The sequence below is a fragment of the Silurus meridionalis genome, chromosome 5 (assembly GCF_014805685.1).
Source record: "Silurus meridionalis isolate SWU-2019-XX chromosome 5, ASM1480568v1, whole genome shotgun sequence".
Taxonomy (NCBI): domain Eukaryota; kingdom Metazoa; phylum Chordata; class Actinopteri; order Siluriformes; family Siluridae; genus Silurus; species Silurus meridionalis.
In genome coordinates, this window is record NC_060888.1 from 15,700,177 (window position 1) to 15,720,266 (window position 20,090).

Genomic DNA, 20,090 nt, shown 5'->3' on the forward strand with positions numbered 1-20,090 from the left:
CATTAATAGATTTTACAGTTCTAATTGCTAAACAAATCAAATCAATTAAATCAAATCAAATTTTATTTGTCACATACACATACATACATACATACAGGGTATGACATGCAGTGAAATGCTTTTTTACGACGGTCCGGCATGAGGGAATAGGATGGGGAGAAAAATAAACCAATGAATGAAGCAGCAGATGATTTAAGAGATTGAATAGTGATTATTCAGGAATGACTCTATGTATTTTGTTTATGGATATTAAGCTAGAGCAAACATGATTAATCAGTTTTACATCAAATATGCCTACAATGAATTGTAGCCCAAAAATCTAGCAAGCAGTTGTCTTTAAAGGTCATGGTGCATTTTATTTCCTTTATGTCATGTATCTCCTCTCCTGTTTAGCCTGGATCCTTTTGGGCCCTCCCCATGATTCTTTTCAACTCACCCACCACTCTTTTCTTCCCCTCATACTACACAGTTTATATTACTTTATATGACACTTACTAAAATAGACTATGACTTGCTGTGTCTAACTGTCATATACTTTAAAGGTGTCTTTGTTTTGCATTCCATACCCCCATTTGATTATCCTTGCGGGCAAGAACATAGGAAAAGTTTACAAATGTATCAGTCACTATAGGCCCTGAGCCATGTAGTAGAGGCTTCCTTGTGGGACTGGAAGTGCCCTAGCTCTGCACCACACAGTGAGCTTAGTGTCAGATGGGCTGTTGTTATTTTTCAGACACTCAGTCACTGTAAGTGCGGTGGAGGCGCTCTTTTTTTTCCCCCTTCAGTGCTCTTTGGCCCTTTATCAGCAGGCAGAGGTTAGCAAAATAGAGCGTGGAAATATGCCTGCAATGTGAAACACGCAGCTCGCCACAAGAGTCTGGGCCTTTCCCGAACCTCAGGTCTGCTACACATTTACTCAAACACGTTGAGTGGCAAAAAGAGGTATAGAGTGAAACTTTAGAGACAGTGATAGACACCAGAAGTATGTTTCGCTCACACAAACGAACGTGACACACACACACACACACACACACACACACACTCAGACACACACAAGCTCAATTCCCCAAAATACACAGACCATATCCCATGCTTCTTCCATTTTGGAGGTTGGAATGCTAACAAGCTCCATGTGGCACCTTTGACCCGCAGCACCTGATAGGTGAGGAGCAAAGAGCCCGGTTTCTCTTAAATCCAACATGCCCCATATCTGTTAATTTATGTATGCCAAAAGGAGTTTTATAGACTGTAAGTAATTCTAAGGTCAGGGGAGGAAGTTTTCCTCATTTATTTATCTTAAAGCAAATTATTCAGTAACTATTAGAATTATTCAGTAACTACAGTGAAACTAAAAGGATCCCTATTAAGGGGTTTCTGAGGTTGTGCTCTTACTAATCTTTCACTTGATTAGATGTTCTGCTCTGTTAAATAGCTAAAAAAATCAAAGTTATTCTTCAGTCTACAGTAAAATGTTTTTCTGTGCTTTTAATCAAGCTGGTGAAATATTAACAGTGAATATCCAAACTGGATTTGAAATTGAAAAGGAGGTTTTAATCATTAGTTTTTGGATTAAATTGATAGGCCATAAATGGGAATTACAATCTGTATATTTACTTTTGCAACGTTGTTGTAGTCATAGCAGACACATCGTAGCAGAATAAAGAGTGTGTAATGTTCCTTGTGTTCATTCAGGTGACAAAGCAAAATTACAACAAAAAATATTCAATCAACAGTTTTGTCTCCACTAGCCATTTATAGCACTGTTGGTTCAGTTTAATATACTGTAACTTTACATTGAACATTTTGCACATTGAATAAATTGTACTGTTTTTTAATTGATGAACATTTTTGTTAGATGAGTCAACAAATAAGTAAAACGTGAATACAAACTAAACAAAAACCTGTAAAAAACGCACAAGGCACAAGAAAATGTATCTTATGTATTTAAAATACATTAATAACAGAAAAGTACAGATCTTACAATTACACCTTTTAAAAATATTTAGCATGTGCAGCCCAGTGGCTGTGTCAGAAATGTATTTCTTTATTTTCCTGTATGACTGTTATTCTACTAAAAGCTTGATCTTTGTCATCTAGATTGTACCGCATTTGGTATAAATGGAGCACACTAATTAGATCCCTGAACTACAACTCAAACATGGATATAGCTTGAGATCTGCATAATTATAGAATTAATCTTTGTGCAAAGAGGACACAAAGAGAGATGACCTGTTTCTGATATTCACATCAGATTCAGATTTTTTTAATCTTAATATAGCTACTAATGGATCTGAAAAGCAATCTCTGTCAAAGAGAAAAATGAAAGCCAGATTTGTATGATGCATGAATGTTGGTGCATGTCCAAAATGAGTGTACTATAGTTTCTTTCTAGAACTTTACACTTTGCAGTATTTTGGTTGATTATGAAGGGTGTGGATGGCAGTAGTGCTTGATTAATATTTGGTGATTGTTTATGTGGTGTAGTTTGTTGGCTAGCTGAGGATCCTGGGAGGTGTATTTCAGGGTTTCAGCAGAGACAGGTGCGATGTTTATAAGCTGTTTATGGGTGGAATTTTAATACAAACATTTCCACCATGTTGGAATTACAATGCTGCCAAAGAAATATGATGATCCAGGGATGATTCTGGTCTCTGAACTTTGATCTGTCGAAGTAAAAAGTAAAAGTATTTGAAGGAAGGCAGTTAAGCAGGCACTTGATCGCATTTATGTGGACTAGATGGTCCAGCTATTTGATATGGTTGATAGATCTCGGGAGATTAGAGCTAAAGTGATTGTGCAGGACAATTGACCTATAGTACTGTTGATTCACATTTGAATTGGTTAATGGCCTGTTTGGAAAATGAGCTCATTAAAGCAAAATGAAGCACAGGAGTTGTTTCCCTCCCGGGAGGAAGCTGCAGTGGCGGCACCATCTCATCTGCAAATCATCCTGATCGTAGCGAGCGGAAGTTTGCCTTGAGTAACGACACAACGGATCTGAAGGATTGTGCAGAATTCCCTCCCCTCTCCCTTGGCTTATAAACACCATTCCCTCCCCGCTTTCACACAGCTCACACATAAACGTCCAACCACACACACTCACAAAAATAATGAGACTTAACCACCATCTGTGTAAACAGCATCTGGCCTGATGTGCACAAGCTTGTGATGGATGGCCTGTATAGATGTTTTAGGGTTCTTGCTGCTTCCCACTTTGAGACATGTTCATCACTGGGAATTTTAACTTGTCACATTGCATTGTTTCACATAATAGAGCACTTTAGGAGGCCAAACGTGGAGATGGTGGGAAAACAGGCTGAAGACTGACTTCAGCTGTGTGAAGACAAGAGAAAATCCTAAATAAATCCAAACAATATTTACCATAATCTACAGGGAGCCTCCTCCATTCACACGAGTCCTGCCATCCTCTTTCAAAAAAAAACAACAAAAAAAAGAGTGCTTGTTTATTTAAGAGTTTTATTTACACGAGCAAGAGCTCTTGACGTAACAAATTGTATCCAGACGGCTTCGTGTGGCATGTCTGTCAACATGTCTGCGTTCTCTAGAGACTCAAGCCAGGGGAAAGCATCAGGGCTCATCTATTCATGCCTACGGTGACCATGCAGGCCGGGAACTGAGATGCCGGTAATGCTGAAACAAAGTGACTTAAATAGCTCTATGAAGCTGTGAATAGTATAAAAGAACGTCCTTTATCCATCTAAACTCTATTTCTTAGACAGACATTTTTTTTGGATGCTCTGTTGAGGCTAATTATGCATATAATGTCCATTGTTCTTTAAAAATTTTTACATTATAACATAGTAGGGTTTGAGAATGTGATGTCACCACACTATGATTTGTGGAAAATCCTCCATATTGTTTAAGTATGAAAAGTTTTGAGGCAGTGAAGCTGTAGCTGGCTAGATAGCATTGCTGATGCTAATAAGCTAGATACAGTTGCTTTTTACATTTGGGGTTATGATATAATTGTGGTCAGGGAAGCCAGGTCTCACGTGACATAAATGTAATAGCATGGGTTTTAGAAATACAATACAATACAAAAAAAAGAAGTCTGGAACATATCATGTTCATTTTACTGAGTTAAAAATGTTACACTGGCACACAGTAACAAGCTCATTAGAATTGAATTCTTTGTTTTTGTTATGACTATTACAAGGAAATTTTTCAAGACCTATGATATTAAAAACAGTGATGGTTTAGATGACTGCAGCTCCTTGTTGCCTTTCGTATCTGTTTATAGTATTAATTCCGCTGCAAGTTGCGTAATTGCTAGTGCTTTTCCAAGAAACAGCTCTGCAAATGAACAATAATCATCTATATTGTTACTATTTCCAGCTCCATGTGAGCCATGCTACGCCTGATTAATGTCTGGAACATTTTCAGTAGTAGGCTAGAGTGGTGACTGGCAATACTTCTTGATTTTTTTTTTGCAGTTTCATTAAAAGAATTTTCCCATAATAACTTTCTCTTTCTATTAAAATCCTCAGTGCTAGGTAGCAAAAAATTTTTTTTCAATCCACCATATTCTAGTTAGAGCAACTCTCAAATACCTTCCTGTTTAAGTTGCTCGTGTCCGGCATACACTGTAACAATCTTTGTGGTTGAAATTTGCCTCATTTCTTTTTAGATCTGAGCTTTAAACATTTTATTCGTCTCTAGCAGAAGGTCAGGGATATAAATACACAAGGGCAAATCTAATTGTGTCAGGGTTTATTAAAAGCAGCATTATGACTGCGGTGTGTTGGTCATCCCTCTGCAGACACCAGTGTGTCTAATTAATAGCTGTTGACTTGAATTTGGCCCACCAAGGGGCCCATTGGTGAGCAGTGGGGAATGTTGGCCATGGGTTGATGCGGTCCAGCTTTAGAGGAAAGGAATCAATTATCTCCAAACATGTAGTCATATTTTCTGGGTTGTCTGCTTGAGTCATTAGGATAGACATAGAGGCTTGCCCTTTGCACATCTCTATTCAAGCTCCTTGTCGTTCTTGTTTTCTGCCCAATTTTCTTTTTTAGCAGTTACAGTCTTTTTCCACTTGTCTTTCTTGATGAATGTTTTCACTCCTCCAGGTCATTTGTAATGTTTTGTAGTAGTCAAGATGACAGCATTTGTGTTATAACCTTAAAAGCATTTCACCACTTTTTCAAGAGGTTTTGTCAGTTTAGAGGAGATGAAGCCCCTTGCATGAGCAATTAATTTCTCCAAACTGTTATACCACATATTCACTTGCTTTGATTTACTACTACCAGACCCTTTTCTCTCCCTTTCTCTCTCTCTTTCTTTTTGGGAGGCCTGTAATGGGAGAGGGCATTGAGTGAACACCGTTTAAGACACTATACTAACTGCTTTAGGTGGGGTTGAGCCTTCTCAGCATTGGAAGATTTTTCTTGGCAGGCCTGTTGGATTGACCCTGTGGTCAGGAACATGGGTGTGGAAGCTGACGTTCACATTTTCTTCCTCACTGATCTACAGTCAGGTCTAAGCAGGCCAATAGTCCTTACAATTAAACACAACCTTAAATTAAATTAAATGTTTAAGTGTTATGACATTTTTTCATAAATCCACTAAATTTCACTAATAACTAATAAATTACAACTTTTTTTTTTTTTTTACTTGTTTTTGATTTTGGGTGCAACAGATACACCCATTGTACATATACAGAATACACAACTGTACACAACCTCAAATAGAGAATTTTTTTTATCTTTGGTTGAAAACTCGGTTCCTTTGTCCTCTGACAACACTGAACAATGCAGTTCAATACTATGTCTATAACTTTAAGGGTAAGTTTTTCATTTATTTTTTAATCTCAAAATACTTTTTTGGCTTCTGCCCCATTACCCTCTTCTAAAATAACTAAAAACTCCAGACTTTAATATCCAATCCTATTTATTTATTTAAAGTCTTTATGCCTTTTGAACATATTAAAACTTGTGACTCAGGAGTGAAATGTCATTTGGGATATTTTCTTTGTTTATTGAATTATGTTCATTTTGGTTTAAGCCTACTAAGAGAATTAGTGGAAATTTTACTATGTGTGGTTCCAAGCAAATTAATGTGACTTTGGTTAATGTTCACTCATAAACTCATCCTGGTGAACTGCTGAAACATTTACAGGGAAAAAAACTGCATGTATGACAGATGTTTTAGCGATACACCTTGTGTTACATGCAGTATTTATCTTTGCTGACTTATCTGCCTAGATTTTAGTTAGTAGAAGTATCTCGTGCCGTTTCTATAATTCTCTCTCACATTTTTACCCTTAGTTATATAAAAAATAATCCAGTTGTTATCGCACGTTAGAATTATCTTTTAGCCTTTGTACTGTTTCTGACAATCTGAAATAGACTTTGAGCTAAACTAGTTTTAGTTAGATATGTGCTCTTTGATGTCACTCTTCTCTGCTGTATGTATTTGTGCAAAAGTGCCCAAAATTCTGCTCTTTATGTCTAATCATACATATTTTGACAGACAGGTCTGCCTTGAAGTTGTATTCGAGTTACTTGATTGCAAGAACTGAAGTCAAAAGACCAGCTGAGCTGGTTGGATTCTCTATAAAATTACCGCATTCGTGTGTATTTTCATTAGAATGAGCTCAGCAAATACAGCTGCAATATGAACCAATTCCTGTTTCATAAGAAGCACCTGTGTTTGGAAACTCACATTCCATAGACCATGGAGTTCTGAGGCACACCTGTACAGAGCTTAGACCTGCAGAATAAACACTGGGGATGTACAGGTGGATGGCCCTCTTTTGTCTGGAACATCTGAAAAAAATTTGTATAATATATACTGTCCAAGTTTCCCTGGAGAGCTTTTATGATTTAGGAATGTTTTGCAACAATTTGACATATGGATAACAGTTGAATCTGCTGGGAGTATGCGGATTTCACTTCCTTTTTTCCTTATCAAAAACATTACACAGATAGTGTCTTCTCAAAAAAATCAGCGTAATACCAAACATGTTATTCATTCAGATTAATAAGTTTTTGTTCATTGTTAATAAATGTTGTGTCTTGAAGTGCATTTGTTCCTGCTCTTTATGCTCAGCTGTAATTAGATTTGTGTTTGTTTATTAAACTTGTTGTTTTGTATTGTTTTGGTGGAATTAACAGCAATTCTATGAGTAAATCAATGTATAGATACTTTCAAAAACAGGTCTCTGGAGGCTTTATATATGTTGCTCTTAGTCAAAACATTGTGACAATTTCGCCATCATAAGAAAACAAAACAGTCCACTTCTCTCCAGAGAATAATTTTTGTCCCGTTCTTCACCCTGAAAACCTGCTATAAACCTGAGCACTCTGCGTGAAGTTGTTTTTTTGTGTTTGTATGTCTGATATAGTGCAGTACTATCACTGAGCCAGCTATGTCCTACCATTAACAATCAATGGCTCCCTTTTGACCTTTTACCCTGAGTGGTAACAGGATCTCGCAACTTTGTGATACTGCAAGCCTGACCATGATGGCACAGTTCTGACCCTTGGGGCGTTATCCTCTGGGAAACTGATAGCCACGGTGGGGGTTGAAGCCTGCTCCTGCGCCAGAAAGGCCCTGCTATTTTGTGTGTCAGAATGTTCCATGTGCCAGAATTTTCACATTCAACACCAGTGAGGGTGCTGTTGATATTTGTAGTTGACCTGCTGTAGCTATACATTCCTTAGTTAATTGTTCAAGCCTGGCTAGTATACACAGGCCTCTTATTGTAGCCTTGAGAGTGGAAGAGGGCGTTTACTTTTTTCTGATGTCTGTTTCTCCTTTTCCCTGACACAAACACATGTATTTGTGGTCAATTACAATAGCACATTCGTCCAAGTACTAAGAAATAGGGTCCCACTAGTGGGCCCACTGTTTCTATAATACTTAGTCTCTGTTGGCTTGTTCTGAAAAACCTGCAGCACAAGGCCTTTTTCAAACACCGGTTGTGTAGAGTTTCAGCAGTTACCCACCCCCTATTGGATTTTTTTTTTTTTCGCTGCTCAGTGTATGTCTCTGAAGGCCAAGATTTTTACTAAATGATTCATACTCTTTCGCAGCTCTCCATACTTTCCGTGAACAATGCTCTTATACACGTGCATGCTTTCCTTACTGGTTTATTCGCTCTTCTCAGGCAGGGCGAGTGTATATAAAAGCTATATCAAATTGCACGTCCTTTTTAATGGGAGTGGTTGTACAGTGTGCTGCTGTCACAATGACAAATCAGCCTTTCAGGCTAGAGGTGTGCCCTAACCATTGGCCTGGCCATGGAGGCAGGGTAAGAAAAAGTTAATTGTCCTCTGGCTTGCGTTCAAGTGTTGTCGTAATTGCAAAGACATTTCAAGGAGTTTTTAGTACCCAAGCTTTATTTGTTCACCCCCATCCACTGTTTTAAAGGTGGCAGCACTGAAATGGGCCTCTTGGCATTTAGACACCTCCCCAAGTTTAGGCCTCCATCTCTTTGCCTGTCTTGCACTTGGCCTGGTTTTCCCTGCCAGCCAATCTTAAGACCTAGAATTAATTATGTTTCAGGCTTTCCTGCCAGTTCCAGCACCACACAGCCACTTGTGCAAATGGTGGACTTCCTCCCTGTGGAGCAATAGCTCCAAAATGGAAGCGGTAACAGTACAATGTAGAAATGAGTGACATTAAGGCCTGGGGCCTCGTTAATAATGACGTGTAGAATAGACTGAAATAAGCATAAAACTTTTATATACAAAAAGTTCTTATGAATGCTTTAAACAATGCACAGTAATGTTTTCTAACCCTGTGACCTGTTCTATCTTAAAGTCATACACACAAGAATAAGCACATCCACTCTGTCTAAATAACATCCTCAGATATCCTTATATGGTGGGACGGAGGCACTGTTAGCAGTTGGTTAAGCAATTAATCATGTCGATTTTCTCTTAAACTTTCAAACTCGTAGTCAGAGGTTCCAGACTTTCAGTCCTCATTCCTGAAGCATTTTCTGTTTGTTTTACCAAGCAGCCAGCTTCTAATGTATTAACAATAATCTTTTGATAACTCAATTTGCTTGAGTTACCAAGCGTTAAACAGTATGGGTTGGGTTGATGGTTTGGCTTGTATACAAGCATAATTAAGAACAGCATAGCATTTCAGTGGCATTTCTGATTTTTGATTAAGTTTTATATCTTAGACCTCAGATTCTTGCAATATGTGTGGTTTGTTATGACTTAGCAAAAAGGTTGGATTTGTGAGTATGTCATGTGTGATTGAATTTGTGTGTATGTGTGTGTGTGGTTGTTGTGTCTGGGGTAATGGGGAGTGTTTGCTTCTATCACAGGAAAGCTATGTTAGAAATTAACTGCCTCACTGTGTGCATGTGTGTAGGCCATTGTATGTATGGTGTGTGTCTGCACACATGCTCTTGTTCATGCATGTGTGTAGTCTCTGAAAGAATGAGGCTCTGCACAGCTGGCTTGATAGGAGGCACTTCCACACATAGCTGAAGTGCCTTTCCTTAGTGGTCTTTTATTACTGATATCCACTTGGCCTTTCTCATAACTCACTACTTATATCACAGTCTTACTCTTGCATTTCTCCGACCACGTGTCTCAATATTGGATGTCGACATAAATGAAAAGTTGTTTAAGTTTTCTATTGGGGTGAATGCATGCCCGATGGGCATACAGAATACATTTGCTTTGAATCATGATGACACAAATCTTGAAGGGTGTGCAATAATTTCACACAATAATAGAAAGCAGATGATGTAGAAAAAGGTAGACATTTTCCACATTTTACAATAGAATGACAGTGAATGATAAATAACACTACAGCCACAGTGCATACTTTCGTTTATTGCATTTAGTTTTTTTATGATATCGAATATTTAAAAGTATAAACTATTTTGAAATGGCATTTTCTGCCATTTACTCCTAATATTTGGTTTGTGAAATTGTCTGTGGCCCCTTTTTTTTTGTAATGTGATCTCTACATCAACATTATAATAATCTTAACCGTATAGATTTGGTTAATGTTATAGCAGTACACCAGTATACCGTTTTAAAACGTTATGACATTATACTGTAGCAATGAAGGGTGGGAAAGATCCTTTCCATCTTTAATCTGCACTTAATGTAAGAGATTAAGCTTTTCCTGTTTTTCCTGATTCTCGTTTCCTGATTCTCGTTGAATTAGACATTATTTAGGTCCTTACTTTCTTCTGATTTCTCTCTCTCCCTTTCAGATCTGGCAGATAATTTGGCAATGGACGACTTGACCTTTCACGAGTTGCTCCTGACCCCGAGACTTGCCACAGACACACATGGCGGAGCGTCTGTTCCTGGAGCAGCAGACGGCCTGCATGTCCTCGCTCGTGTCGTCTTTCTGTTCGTCATCCTCCTGCTCTTTGAATTTCAGTGAACTCTCCAATCAGTGTTATGCAAAGGCAACTCCAGAATACACTCTTCATCAACTGCTGACTGTCCTTTAAACTGGCCAGTGAATTTTAAAGGACAGCTCAGCTGACCCTTTGTACATACAGTGAAAGATGAGCTAGACTGAGGACAGAAGACTCTTTCTCCCTTTTGTGTGTGCTATCACTGATTTTACTTAATGAACGTCTGTTTCGTTTTTGTTTTTTTTTGTACTTTTACAAGGACCTCTTAAGCTGCCAAACCACTAAAGACATACTCTCCCACAGCATGATAAATACGACACATACCGTAACTGTATCACTGTGTGCTTTCATCCCACAGTAATCATTTGTTTTACATGGGATATTATTTGCTTTCTTGTGTTTTTCTCTTGAAGAACAGAGCTTCCTGTAGGTAAAGGACCTAACTCTCTTTTTTGTTTTCTATGTTTTTATAATTTATTGAATTTCTAGAGAAGAAGGACTAATGGTGTCTGGGGGAAAAGGCATTGGACATTGGTCTGTCGGATTCCTGGACACACTCAAACACACAAGCACACACACACACACACACACACACACACACACACACACACACACACACTAAGTTGCATCCTAATTCTGCCACTCATTTCCTCTGCAGTAAATGATCCTTGAAGGAGATCAAGGGACTGGTATGTCGTTGTGAAACCTCCTCACTGCAGGGTGACACCAGCTGAATTTTATTTGGAGAGATAACAGTTTATTAGAACTGTAATTTTCCCTTTTTACAGGCGTGCTAACTTGTCTTCTATCGTTACTCTTTCTTCCTCATTGTTTTCTCTCTCTTTCTGTATCCTTGTTTGTTTCTCTGGCTCTCACAGTGACAGGCCACATCATATTTAGGTGTTTACTGAAGCTGGATGATTAAAGATATGGCCCACATAGACACCCTTAAATGTCCTCCTCCCTTCTTTGCTTTTGATTTACATGTACAATGGTGTATAAGAAAGGAGCCACTGTGAGTCGATGGCCAATGTGTTCAAGCGTGTTGTTCTTTGTTTCTAAAATATCATGCCAAGGGGTAATCCTACCGTTTTTAACACTGTAAGAATTCACTGTACAATACAGTATTTATCGTTAAGTACTGTAATATGTTTACAGGTAGTTACAATGTCATTTCCATTCGGTACAATTTTTTGTGTGTGTTTAAGAGAACTTACCAGTGAAACAGAATAATACCGGAGCAGTTATTGGTAAATGAAAAACAATGGCTGTGTGGCAGTGCTGGGATTTGAACTTGTGATTTTCATGCCTGAAGGCATATGCACTGATTCAAACACCTCCACCATAAAATGAACGTATGTGCTTAACTTACATGGCCTTTTTATTAGCTTATAAGCCTACATCAAAAAGGCTATGAATTTACCCAGAAGGGTACAGAATGAGATCCGCTAAATAGGCCAAACACAAAGAGAATATTTAGAAATTAAAAGAGAGATTAAAATATGAAAAATTCCATAATGTTTTCTCGTATTTTTCTGTAAACAAATGCACTGCTCTCATTGCCCAATTATTTGCAGAACAATAATGTGAAGTAATAAAACAGTATTTTGCTGTAAAATAAATACTGAAAATGTACAGTAAATTTTACAGTCTATATAAATAAATATTCTCATGTATGTTCTTGTAAGTTATAGACAGGGTTTCATATTTTGAACGAGCGAGATAGTATCAGCGGTCATATGTTGCCCAGAAGTATAGCAGGCATAAGTGCACTAAAATGAAAGGGTTTCATTTCATTCTCATCTGAAAAGCATTTAAGATCAATCAAGGACTCACAAATTAAATCACATCTTAAATCCGGTGGGTATTAAATTAGTTATTACACTTTGGCCTGTTCTGTAATTAAACACCAAATTCTTTTACTGCTGTTTATATTACAGCTGATTGAGTAGTGGGTGAGTCTGAGGCCATTTGGCAGCTCTGAGCCGTGAAGACTCACAAAGAATTTCTTTCACACCATTAACCCAGTTCAAAACTCAGTGACAAGTTTTTCTTGTATTTGCAGCACTTCTCCTAGGTTGACCAGTATTTGTGATTTGTGGAAGCCAGTATTGATGCTTTTTGGAGTATGTGGTAGCAGAGTGTGTCGCACCCAAACAAGATTTTGATGTTTTCTAGAATGCGACTGCATTCTGTTGTCACAGTTTACATATTTATTAAAGTCAATATACATGTCCACATTGTGATGTGCATTTTCTCTGTGGATTTAGTGCGGGTTTCTTGTTAGTTGAAGAGACACAAAGGGTCTTTTATAAAGTTTGTGTGTTCTTAATCTTCGACTCAAAGACGCCTTTTTGATATCTAGTTTCACAAGTGTGTGTCAAAAATGCAGACTAATTAAGGTATGAGGAGCCACACAAGGACAACTACATAAACAAAATAAAAAAAAAAAAGTGTCAGACACATCTAGTGAGTTTCACACCAACAACAGCAAACAAACCTCATTTTGCCTGAGTGTTTACCTTCTAATGCCCCCCACCAATGTATTTAGCAGGCTCTAATTTATTTCCCATTACCCGCCTAATCTGGCCACCTAACTGACCGTGGGGCCACACACCCAGAGGCAGCGTCTTTTGCATTCTCACACTTGCTCCTTTCTCAATCAAAGCCAGATAAAGCTCACCCGTCTCTAGCTGTGCCTTTCTCTCAGAACTTGCGAAGAACCTTTAGAATGGTAACGAAAGGCTGGTTATCAGGCCTGGGCCAATTGGGGCTTGAGAGAGAGGCAGCAGCTGAGCTGACCCCAGCTCCTGCCTACACTCTGAATGTTAATGGGGAAGGGAGAATGGGCAAACAGACCCATTGAGATGCGTAGGATGAATGTTTTCTTAGGGTAATAAAGTGGCAATACAAGGACGACCCAATTTTAGGGTCAACTGGTCCATATTATGTGGGGGTGAATGGGGCACTGGGGAACTAAGTGCAGACTGATTTATCTATTACTAAGAACATCAATTAGGCTAATTTTTTACAGATATTATCAGCTCATTGTTAGAGCGCTGTGAGATAATGATTCTTCCACCAATTCTGCCTCATCATGTATAGATCATTTGTAAAGTTACATATGGGTTAATTGTAAAGTAGTCAACCATGTGATATCAAGCTGTAACAAAATGTTCCACACTAGCTAGTTCCTATTGAGATGTTAATTAACCTGATGTTGAGCCATTTCTGAAAAAAGCATAATTCTTTTTTTACACTCAATCCCATTCATGTTCTGTGGAATTTCAGGGCCACAAATTTGTCCATTAGTGAGAGTTCTGAGGCAAATAGTACTCACCTTTTGTTGTCCATTGAAAGTAACACCAGCCCACTTTCACATCCATAGTCAACAGATCCCCAGAACTCCTCAGTGGCTTTCCATTGGTCGTCCGCTTTCCAAGCCACAATCACACAGATTGAATAGGGCCGGCTGAGGAATGCGGGACACAATAGTTGGAATGTGATGTTGCTGAAAGCCTCCCCCAAACCATGCAGACACACACACTGCCTCAGTGATACATACACATGCTTTCACAAATCCAGACATGTTGAGGCCCCAAGTGTGCTCGTGATGAAGTTTGGTGTGGGAAAATATACTTTAGGCCAAGAGTGCATAAATACACAATTACCAGGGAGACATTAAGTGATAAATCACGAGTCTAATTTAAAGAGGCTTTAAATTGTATTTAGCTTTTTTCATCAGTCATAAATTATTGCCTCTCCTTTGGTCACGGTGAAACAAATGGCTTGTCAAAACATCAGCATAGGAAATAGCAAATATTTTTGAACTGCCTGCTTTAGATGAGTCAGCCAAATAGTATTCTAAATCACACACACACACACACACACACACACACACACACACACACACACACACATATATATATATATATATTCCAAAAAAGTTGGGGCGCCATCCCAAACCTCATAAACCCTTTTCTTTATTCAGAATAGAACATAAACGCATATCAAATGTTTAAAATGAGGAAATGCACCATTTTAAGGGAAATAAAGTTGGGACAGGTCCATATTTACCACTGTGTAGAATCCCCTCTTCTTTTAACAACAGTCTGTATATGTCTGGGAAATGAGAAGATGGATGTGTTTGGCACCTCATTTTTTCCCTTAAAATGGTAAATTTTTCAAACGTATTGGAAAACAGTGTGCTTCTAAAAGGGAAAAACAATAACATTTTACAGTAAAACGTGTATATGTATATTAAAACATAAAACAGAAATGATTTATTAGTAATTTACATGTTACTTTATAAGTCTATATCCTCTTGTTCTCTAAACTAAGTTAAAGGAAAATATACAAATTTGCCAATCTCCATTTGTCCCTAATTCTCACATTCTGAGTAAGCCAAACCTCAGGAATCTCACAGCAACCACACACACTCACAAATGTATGTCAGAGATAGCATCAGGAGAATCGCCTAATAATTTACGATCTGTCACAACTTTTTTTCACCACAGACAGGGATGGATGAAAAATATTATCACTAATGCTATTTGTGTTTAACATTTACCTATTCTTTTCTTAACTGACATATTCTTATTAAATTTATTCAGATTTATCAGACTTAAATCTGGTCAACTTAAACAAGTTGACATATCCATAGTGCACTAAATCTTACACTATCAGTTCAGTGTGAGTGACAGTGAGATGCTTCCTGCTTTCATGATACAGAAACATGTACTTGGATTGCATCGCCTCTAACAAAACACTGCTACTCAGTGTTCATACAACTGTGTCACATTTCATGACATGCAGACACATCAGAAGGTTGCATGTGTTTGTGGCTCAGGGCCATATAATGTACTTTTCATGGTTTTACTATCTATGCTTCTCTGTAGTGTAGGGTAAGGTACATTAACTAACACATACTTTATTGTGTCTATGATTATCCATAAAGAAATGTTTCACTGTTTTCAAATAGAAAAGCCAATATGAAATAAAGGTTTTTTTGTTTATCCAATAAATAGAGTTAGAAAATATTTGTAAAAAATCACAAGATGAATAAGTATGACACTGCTGATGAGTCAAGTTTCTCTTGACAACAGCAACTGTTTTGGTCTTGTGGTAATGCTACCTTGTGTGTGTGTTTAGAAAGCTTTGACATTTCCTTCTGATTCATCTCCCTTCACCAGTTGTGCACCTTGAAGACATTTTTCACTGTCAGTTTTCCATTCTCTGTTCTTTTTTTCAGATCCCCCTCTTTTTCATAGCAAAAAATGCATTGCATGTGGCACACATTACCTGAATCATGCTGTTCTCCATTAGAGTTACCTAACTTGGTAATCTTGTACATGTTTAAAAATGCCTGTCTCACAAACATCCCACAATCAATATTAATTACATTAAATTGTAACATATGAATAACCTTTATTTTGGGGGCGGCTTTACACGTCAAAATCCCTGTGGTTTATTGCTCAGAATAATGCTTAGCATTAGACAGGAAAAAAAGTAAACAAAAATCCTTAATGTATCTCTTGCTCCTTAATGCCTAATATTATCCTAATATTATCCTAATATTCACAATATGCAAAGTTTTTTTTTCAAGTACACTACATGAACAAACGTTTGTGGACACTTGGCCATAAGATTCCTATGTGTTGTTCAAACATCCCATTACACATTTAGTCCCCATTTACAATTATATAACCACCACTCTTCTGGAAAGATGCTAAAATCCACTAGATTTTGGAGTGTGGTTGTGGAGATTTGTGCTCATTCAGCGCAGTGTTAGTAAAGCCAGGTACTGATGTAGAGTGAGGAGGCGTTGAGTGCAGTCAGTGTTCCAATTCATCCCAAAGGTGTTCACTAGGGTTGAGGTCAGAACTCTATAAGAGGCAACTAAAGATCTTTAACCCCAAACCACGTGAGCCATATCTTCATAGATCTTGCATTGTGCACAGGGTCAAGAGAAGAGAAAATGTAATGTTACTAAGTACAAAGACATCCTATACAATTGTGTGCCTTCAACTTTGACATAATAGCTTAGGGAAGATATAGCTGGTGTTGCTTTATCTTATCTATTTTTATCATTATTTACATATACACTGACATACACTGAAAGTGTAAGTGAAATCTCTTAACCTAAGACTGAAAAAGAATATACAATACCCTTAACAAATGTTTTAATATGAATAAATATTTAACAAAACAACAACTATATTTATTACCAAAAAGGCATGCATTTATTTTATCTTCTCTATTAACTTAAATGTTTAAAAATGCACAAACCATCAGCATTAACTGTTTCACAGGGTTCATTATTCATTGGTCAACATGTAAAAGACTGGATAATACACAAATAAAGTAAGTCATAAAAATAAAGCAATGGCTATAAAAAATATAAAGACATAAATCCACTGTTAGAGCAATAATTAAACAGTTTAAACAACCAGAGCTGTAATAAACCTGCCTGGAAGAGGAGACATACATCTGGAGGATGGCTAGAGAGCCAAATATTTCTCCAACGATCATTGCTGGAGCACTGAGGGTAGCATTTGGAAGTCACCAAAATCTCCAAAAGTACAATTAGACACCTCCATGTCAAGCTACTCCACAAAAAGCTTGCCTTTTACTTTGTCTAGCCACCAAGAGGATACTGAAACTTTGAAACACCTGGATTTTCTGTGGTTCTATGGACAAAAATAAATATACTTTTTCGCAAACACTCAAGATGTCATGTGTGGTGAAGGATCTGTGTTTTTGCTTTAAAAGCCATTTATTTTGAATAATGTATTTTGTTGATAGATTTTGTGTAACACATAAAAAGGTCAACTTTATCTTATTACCTAGAAAAAAATATTTTTTTAAATGATATCTTTCTAAAATATTCCTATGCAGGAACAGCTGTTTCCAAAGCATAAAATCCACATTTATAGCAATAATTAAAACAGTTTAATATGCTGAGTTAATAAATGATTAAGAAATAATTCGCTTCTATAAAGAACTATTTATTTTCTAAAGTTTCTTACTTTTTTTTGTTTTTGTTTTTTTACTTACCCTCTGCCCATCCCCCATGTTTAGATACCTGAGTCAGATACCCCCAGGTGTACGCGTGCTGCGCGTGCACGCCGCTTTGTCTGGGACGGCGCTCACGTGAGCGCGCAGAGTCTACGCGCCGAAGACGTCGTACCGCGCGCGCGCGCAAGCAGGCAGCGCTCGAGCACACGGCGAGTGACTCCAACCTTAAAGCTTCCCGTCCTGAAAACTACACAGCGCTCGGAGGAAAGAAGAAGAAAAAAAACTTCTCAAAGTAACTTTCATCCTGTTCCCGATTATTCTCTTCGAACAGAATCAAAATCTGAGTGGATACCTACCAGCGAAAACATCTTTCGAAGGTCTTTTAATGCTTGTTTTGTGGGTTTTCTTTATCGTGTGTTAGCGCGGGGGCTTTTCGGCAACTAGGGTTATTTTTCCACGCAAAGGTTTGACCTCGAGAAACTGCCATTGTTTTAAAACGTGTTTTTAATTTCCTTATAGTTTTTATTTTTTACTTTTAACCTTTTTTTAAAAAAAAAACACGAAACGGACCTTGAAAACTACAGTGTGTGTGAAGTCCGGCGAGTCTCGAAAACTTTGCCTGGCTTTAAAAGTGAAATCAGCGACACGGCGCATCTCCATGTGGAAATCCGACGCCGGGCTGAAAGATACCTTTTAACCGAGGCGAAATCGTATTTTGTGGTCGGTTTGTGTGTAATTCAAGCTCCTGGCAGTCGGACACGACGATGAAGGCGATTGTTGCGCTTGCAGTTTGTGTATCCGCAGTGATTTTTGTCTCTGCCAGCCCGAGTGAACAGAAGTCAAAGAACTGCAATGAAGTCCGGACGGCGTACAGCTCCAAAGGCTTCAACAGTAACGACGTCCCCAACAAAGGAGTGTATGGTAAGAATCACTGTCGGCCTTTTTCTCATTCACCTCCCCGTCCTCTTAAAGACAAGTATGTTGGTGACTGACTGAACACTTTTATTACTCTTGCCACGGTGGTGTCTGCCTTGACTACAATAAACAAGGGATATAAAGCTCAAGCTGCTGCTTCTCAGAACGAGCTCGACTCTGTTAATGGGGAAAAGTTTGTAGTGCCTATAGAGAAGCGCGCGCACACACACACACACACAGCCTTCCAGTTTAAATATACTGTGTAATTACATTCAAATACGATGCTAAGTCCATTTTGGATAGTCCAGGCATTAGGCGATGCCGTATTTCATTTCAATCATCCAAACGCCTTGCTGTGATTTAATGCTGGGAAACCGGTGCCTTTTGTTTCTTTTTGTTTGAGGAAACAAACCGGAGCACCATTGATGTGGAATGTTAACAGTGTTTTCTTTACCTTGGGTTTGTTGGTAACAACGCGCACACACACAGCTCCTGTACTGCACTTTCAGGCAAAGGGAATCCAATTCTAAACCCCAAACCTTATCGTAGAAGACCATAATGGTCATGTAAATGTAGTGATTTTTATCTGATTGCAGGGGGGGTGGGGTGCAGTGGTGGTGGGACCACTTTAAACCCTTCTTATTCGAGCTGCTTTCAGGATCCACTCTGTTTATATACTGTTCCACATGTTTCCCTGCAGTAAAGGAAATCCGTGGCTTTTAGATTCACATGTATTTATTTGGAGTGTTTATCATTCGAAAGCGATGTTCAAATCAGGATGCATTTGAAGGATGTTACAGTGTTTTTCCCAAGCTCCAGAGTCTTGCCCAGAGGCCCAGCACTGACTGCAGGCAGGTCCTGTGATCTGGACTTCATGTTAAAAACACGCTGAACCCAATTAACATCCACCCCCCCTCCCGACACACACACACACACACACACACACACACACACACACACACACACCAGACATACACTTTTTCTTTCTCTCTCTCTCTCCCCCCATCACTTTCACTTACACACCCAAAACAAGGAGTTGTCTGTCTGGGACCTTTTTCACCTAAAGTGAAAAATCACATCAGTAGGCTTGGCTAGGTTCACAGCTCTCAAAGCCCCTGAATCACTCACTGCTGTTTACATTTGACATTTGGTTTGCATTTATAAAAAATTTTTTGCAGCTGAGGATTATATGTCATGCAGTGGATAAACTTGACCAGATAATGAGTGTCTTTCTTTTCTATCCCTTAACAATTTAAGCATGCATTTCATTTTGTTGACTCTCATTGATTTTCATTTACGGCAAATACCATAGATGGAAATGAAAATCGGCTATTGTCAAACACCGTGGCATAGTCTGTTAATCCCGGCTGTAAGGTATTTACAATGATATTGTCTCCAAAGTGCACATGTGGGGGGGAAAAGTCCACATTTCGTTTAAACTTGCTGCTAATTATATTTATTTTATTTTGGACTTTATTTTACTTTGTTATAAAATGGCTGTTGGCCGAGAAATTCTGAAGTGTCGAGGTTAAATGGATATTTCCGATGAATATCACATTTGCAGTTACTGAAGTCATTGAAACCGATGACTGTAATTTAACAATTTGATTATTTTCTTTATTCAAATCCTATAACCTATTCTATGGACTTTGTTGGCTTTTGTGAAGATTGCATCATTGATATTTTTGCGTAAAATAACCTTTAGACATAACCCAAAGTAACGTCATATGTCCTTCCTTACAAAACATACTTTGCCCATACTTGATACTTCATTGCTGATTTTTTGCTAAAGCTT

At 38.1% G+C, this 20,090-nt stretch overlaps 2 protein-coding genes across 2 annotated transcripts in view; both read left to right on the top strand.

Moving 5' to 3' along the window:
* Positions 1 to 12,802, top strand: part of gpc3 (glypican 3) — a 106,465-nt gene extending 93,663 nt beyond the window's left edge. Inside the window, exon 8 of the mRNA XM_046850600.1 lies at positions 10,211 to 12,802. Within this exon, the coding sequence (XP_046706556.1) occupies positions 10,211 to 10,386 (176 nt within the window). The 3' untranslated portion in view covers positions 10,387 to 12,802. The remainder of the gene's footprint in view (positions 1 to 10,210) is intronic.
* A 4,684-nt stretch (positions 12,803 to 17,486) lies between these two features.
* Positions 17,487 to 20,090, top strand: part of gpc4 (glypican 4) — a 32,035-nt gene continuing 29,431 nt past the window's right edge. Inside the window, exon 1 of the mRNA XM_046849982.1 lies at positions 17,487 to 18,301. Within this exon, the coding sequence (XP_046705938.1) occupies positions 18,145 to 18,301 (157 nt within the window). The 5' untranslated portion in view covers positions 17,487 to 18,144. The remainder of the gene's footprint in view (positions 18,302 to 20,090) is intronic.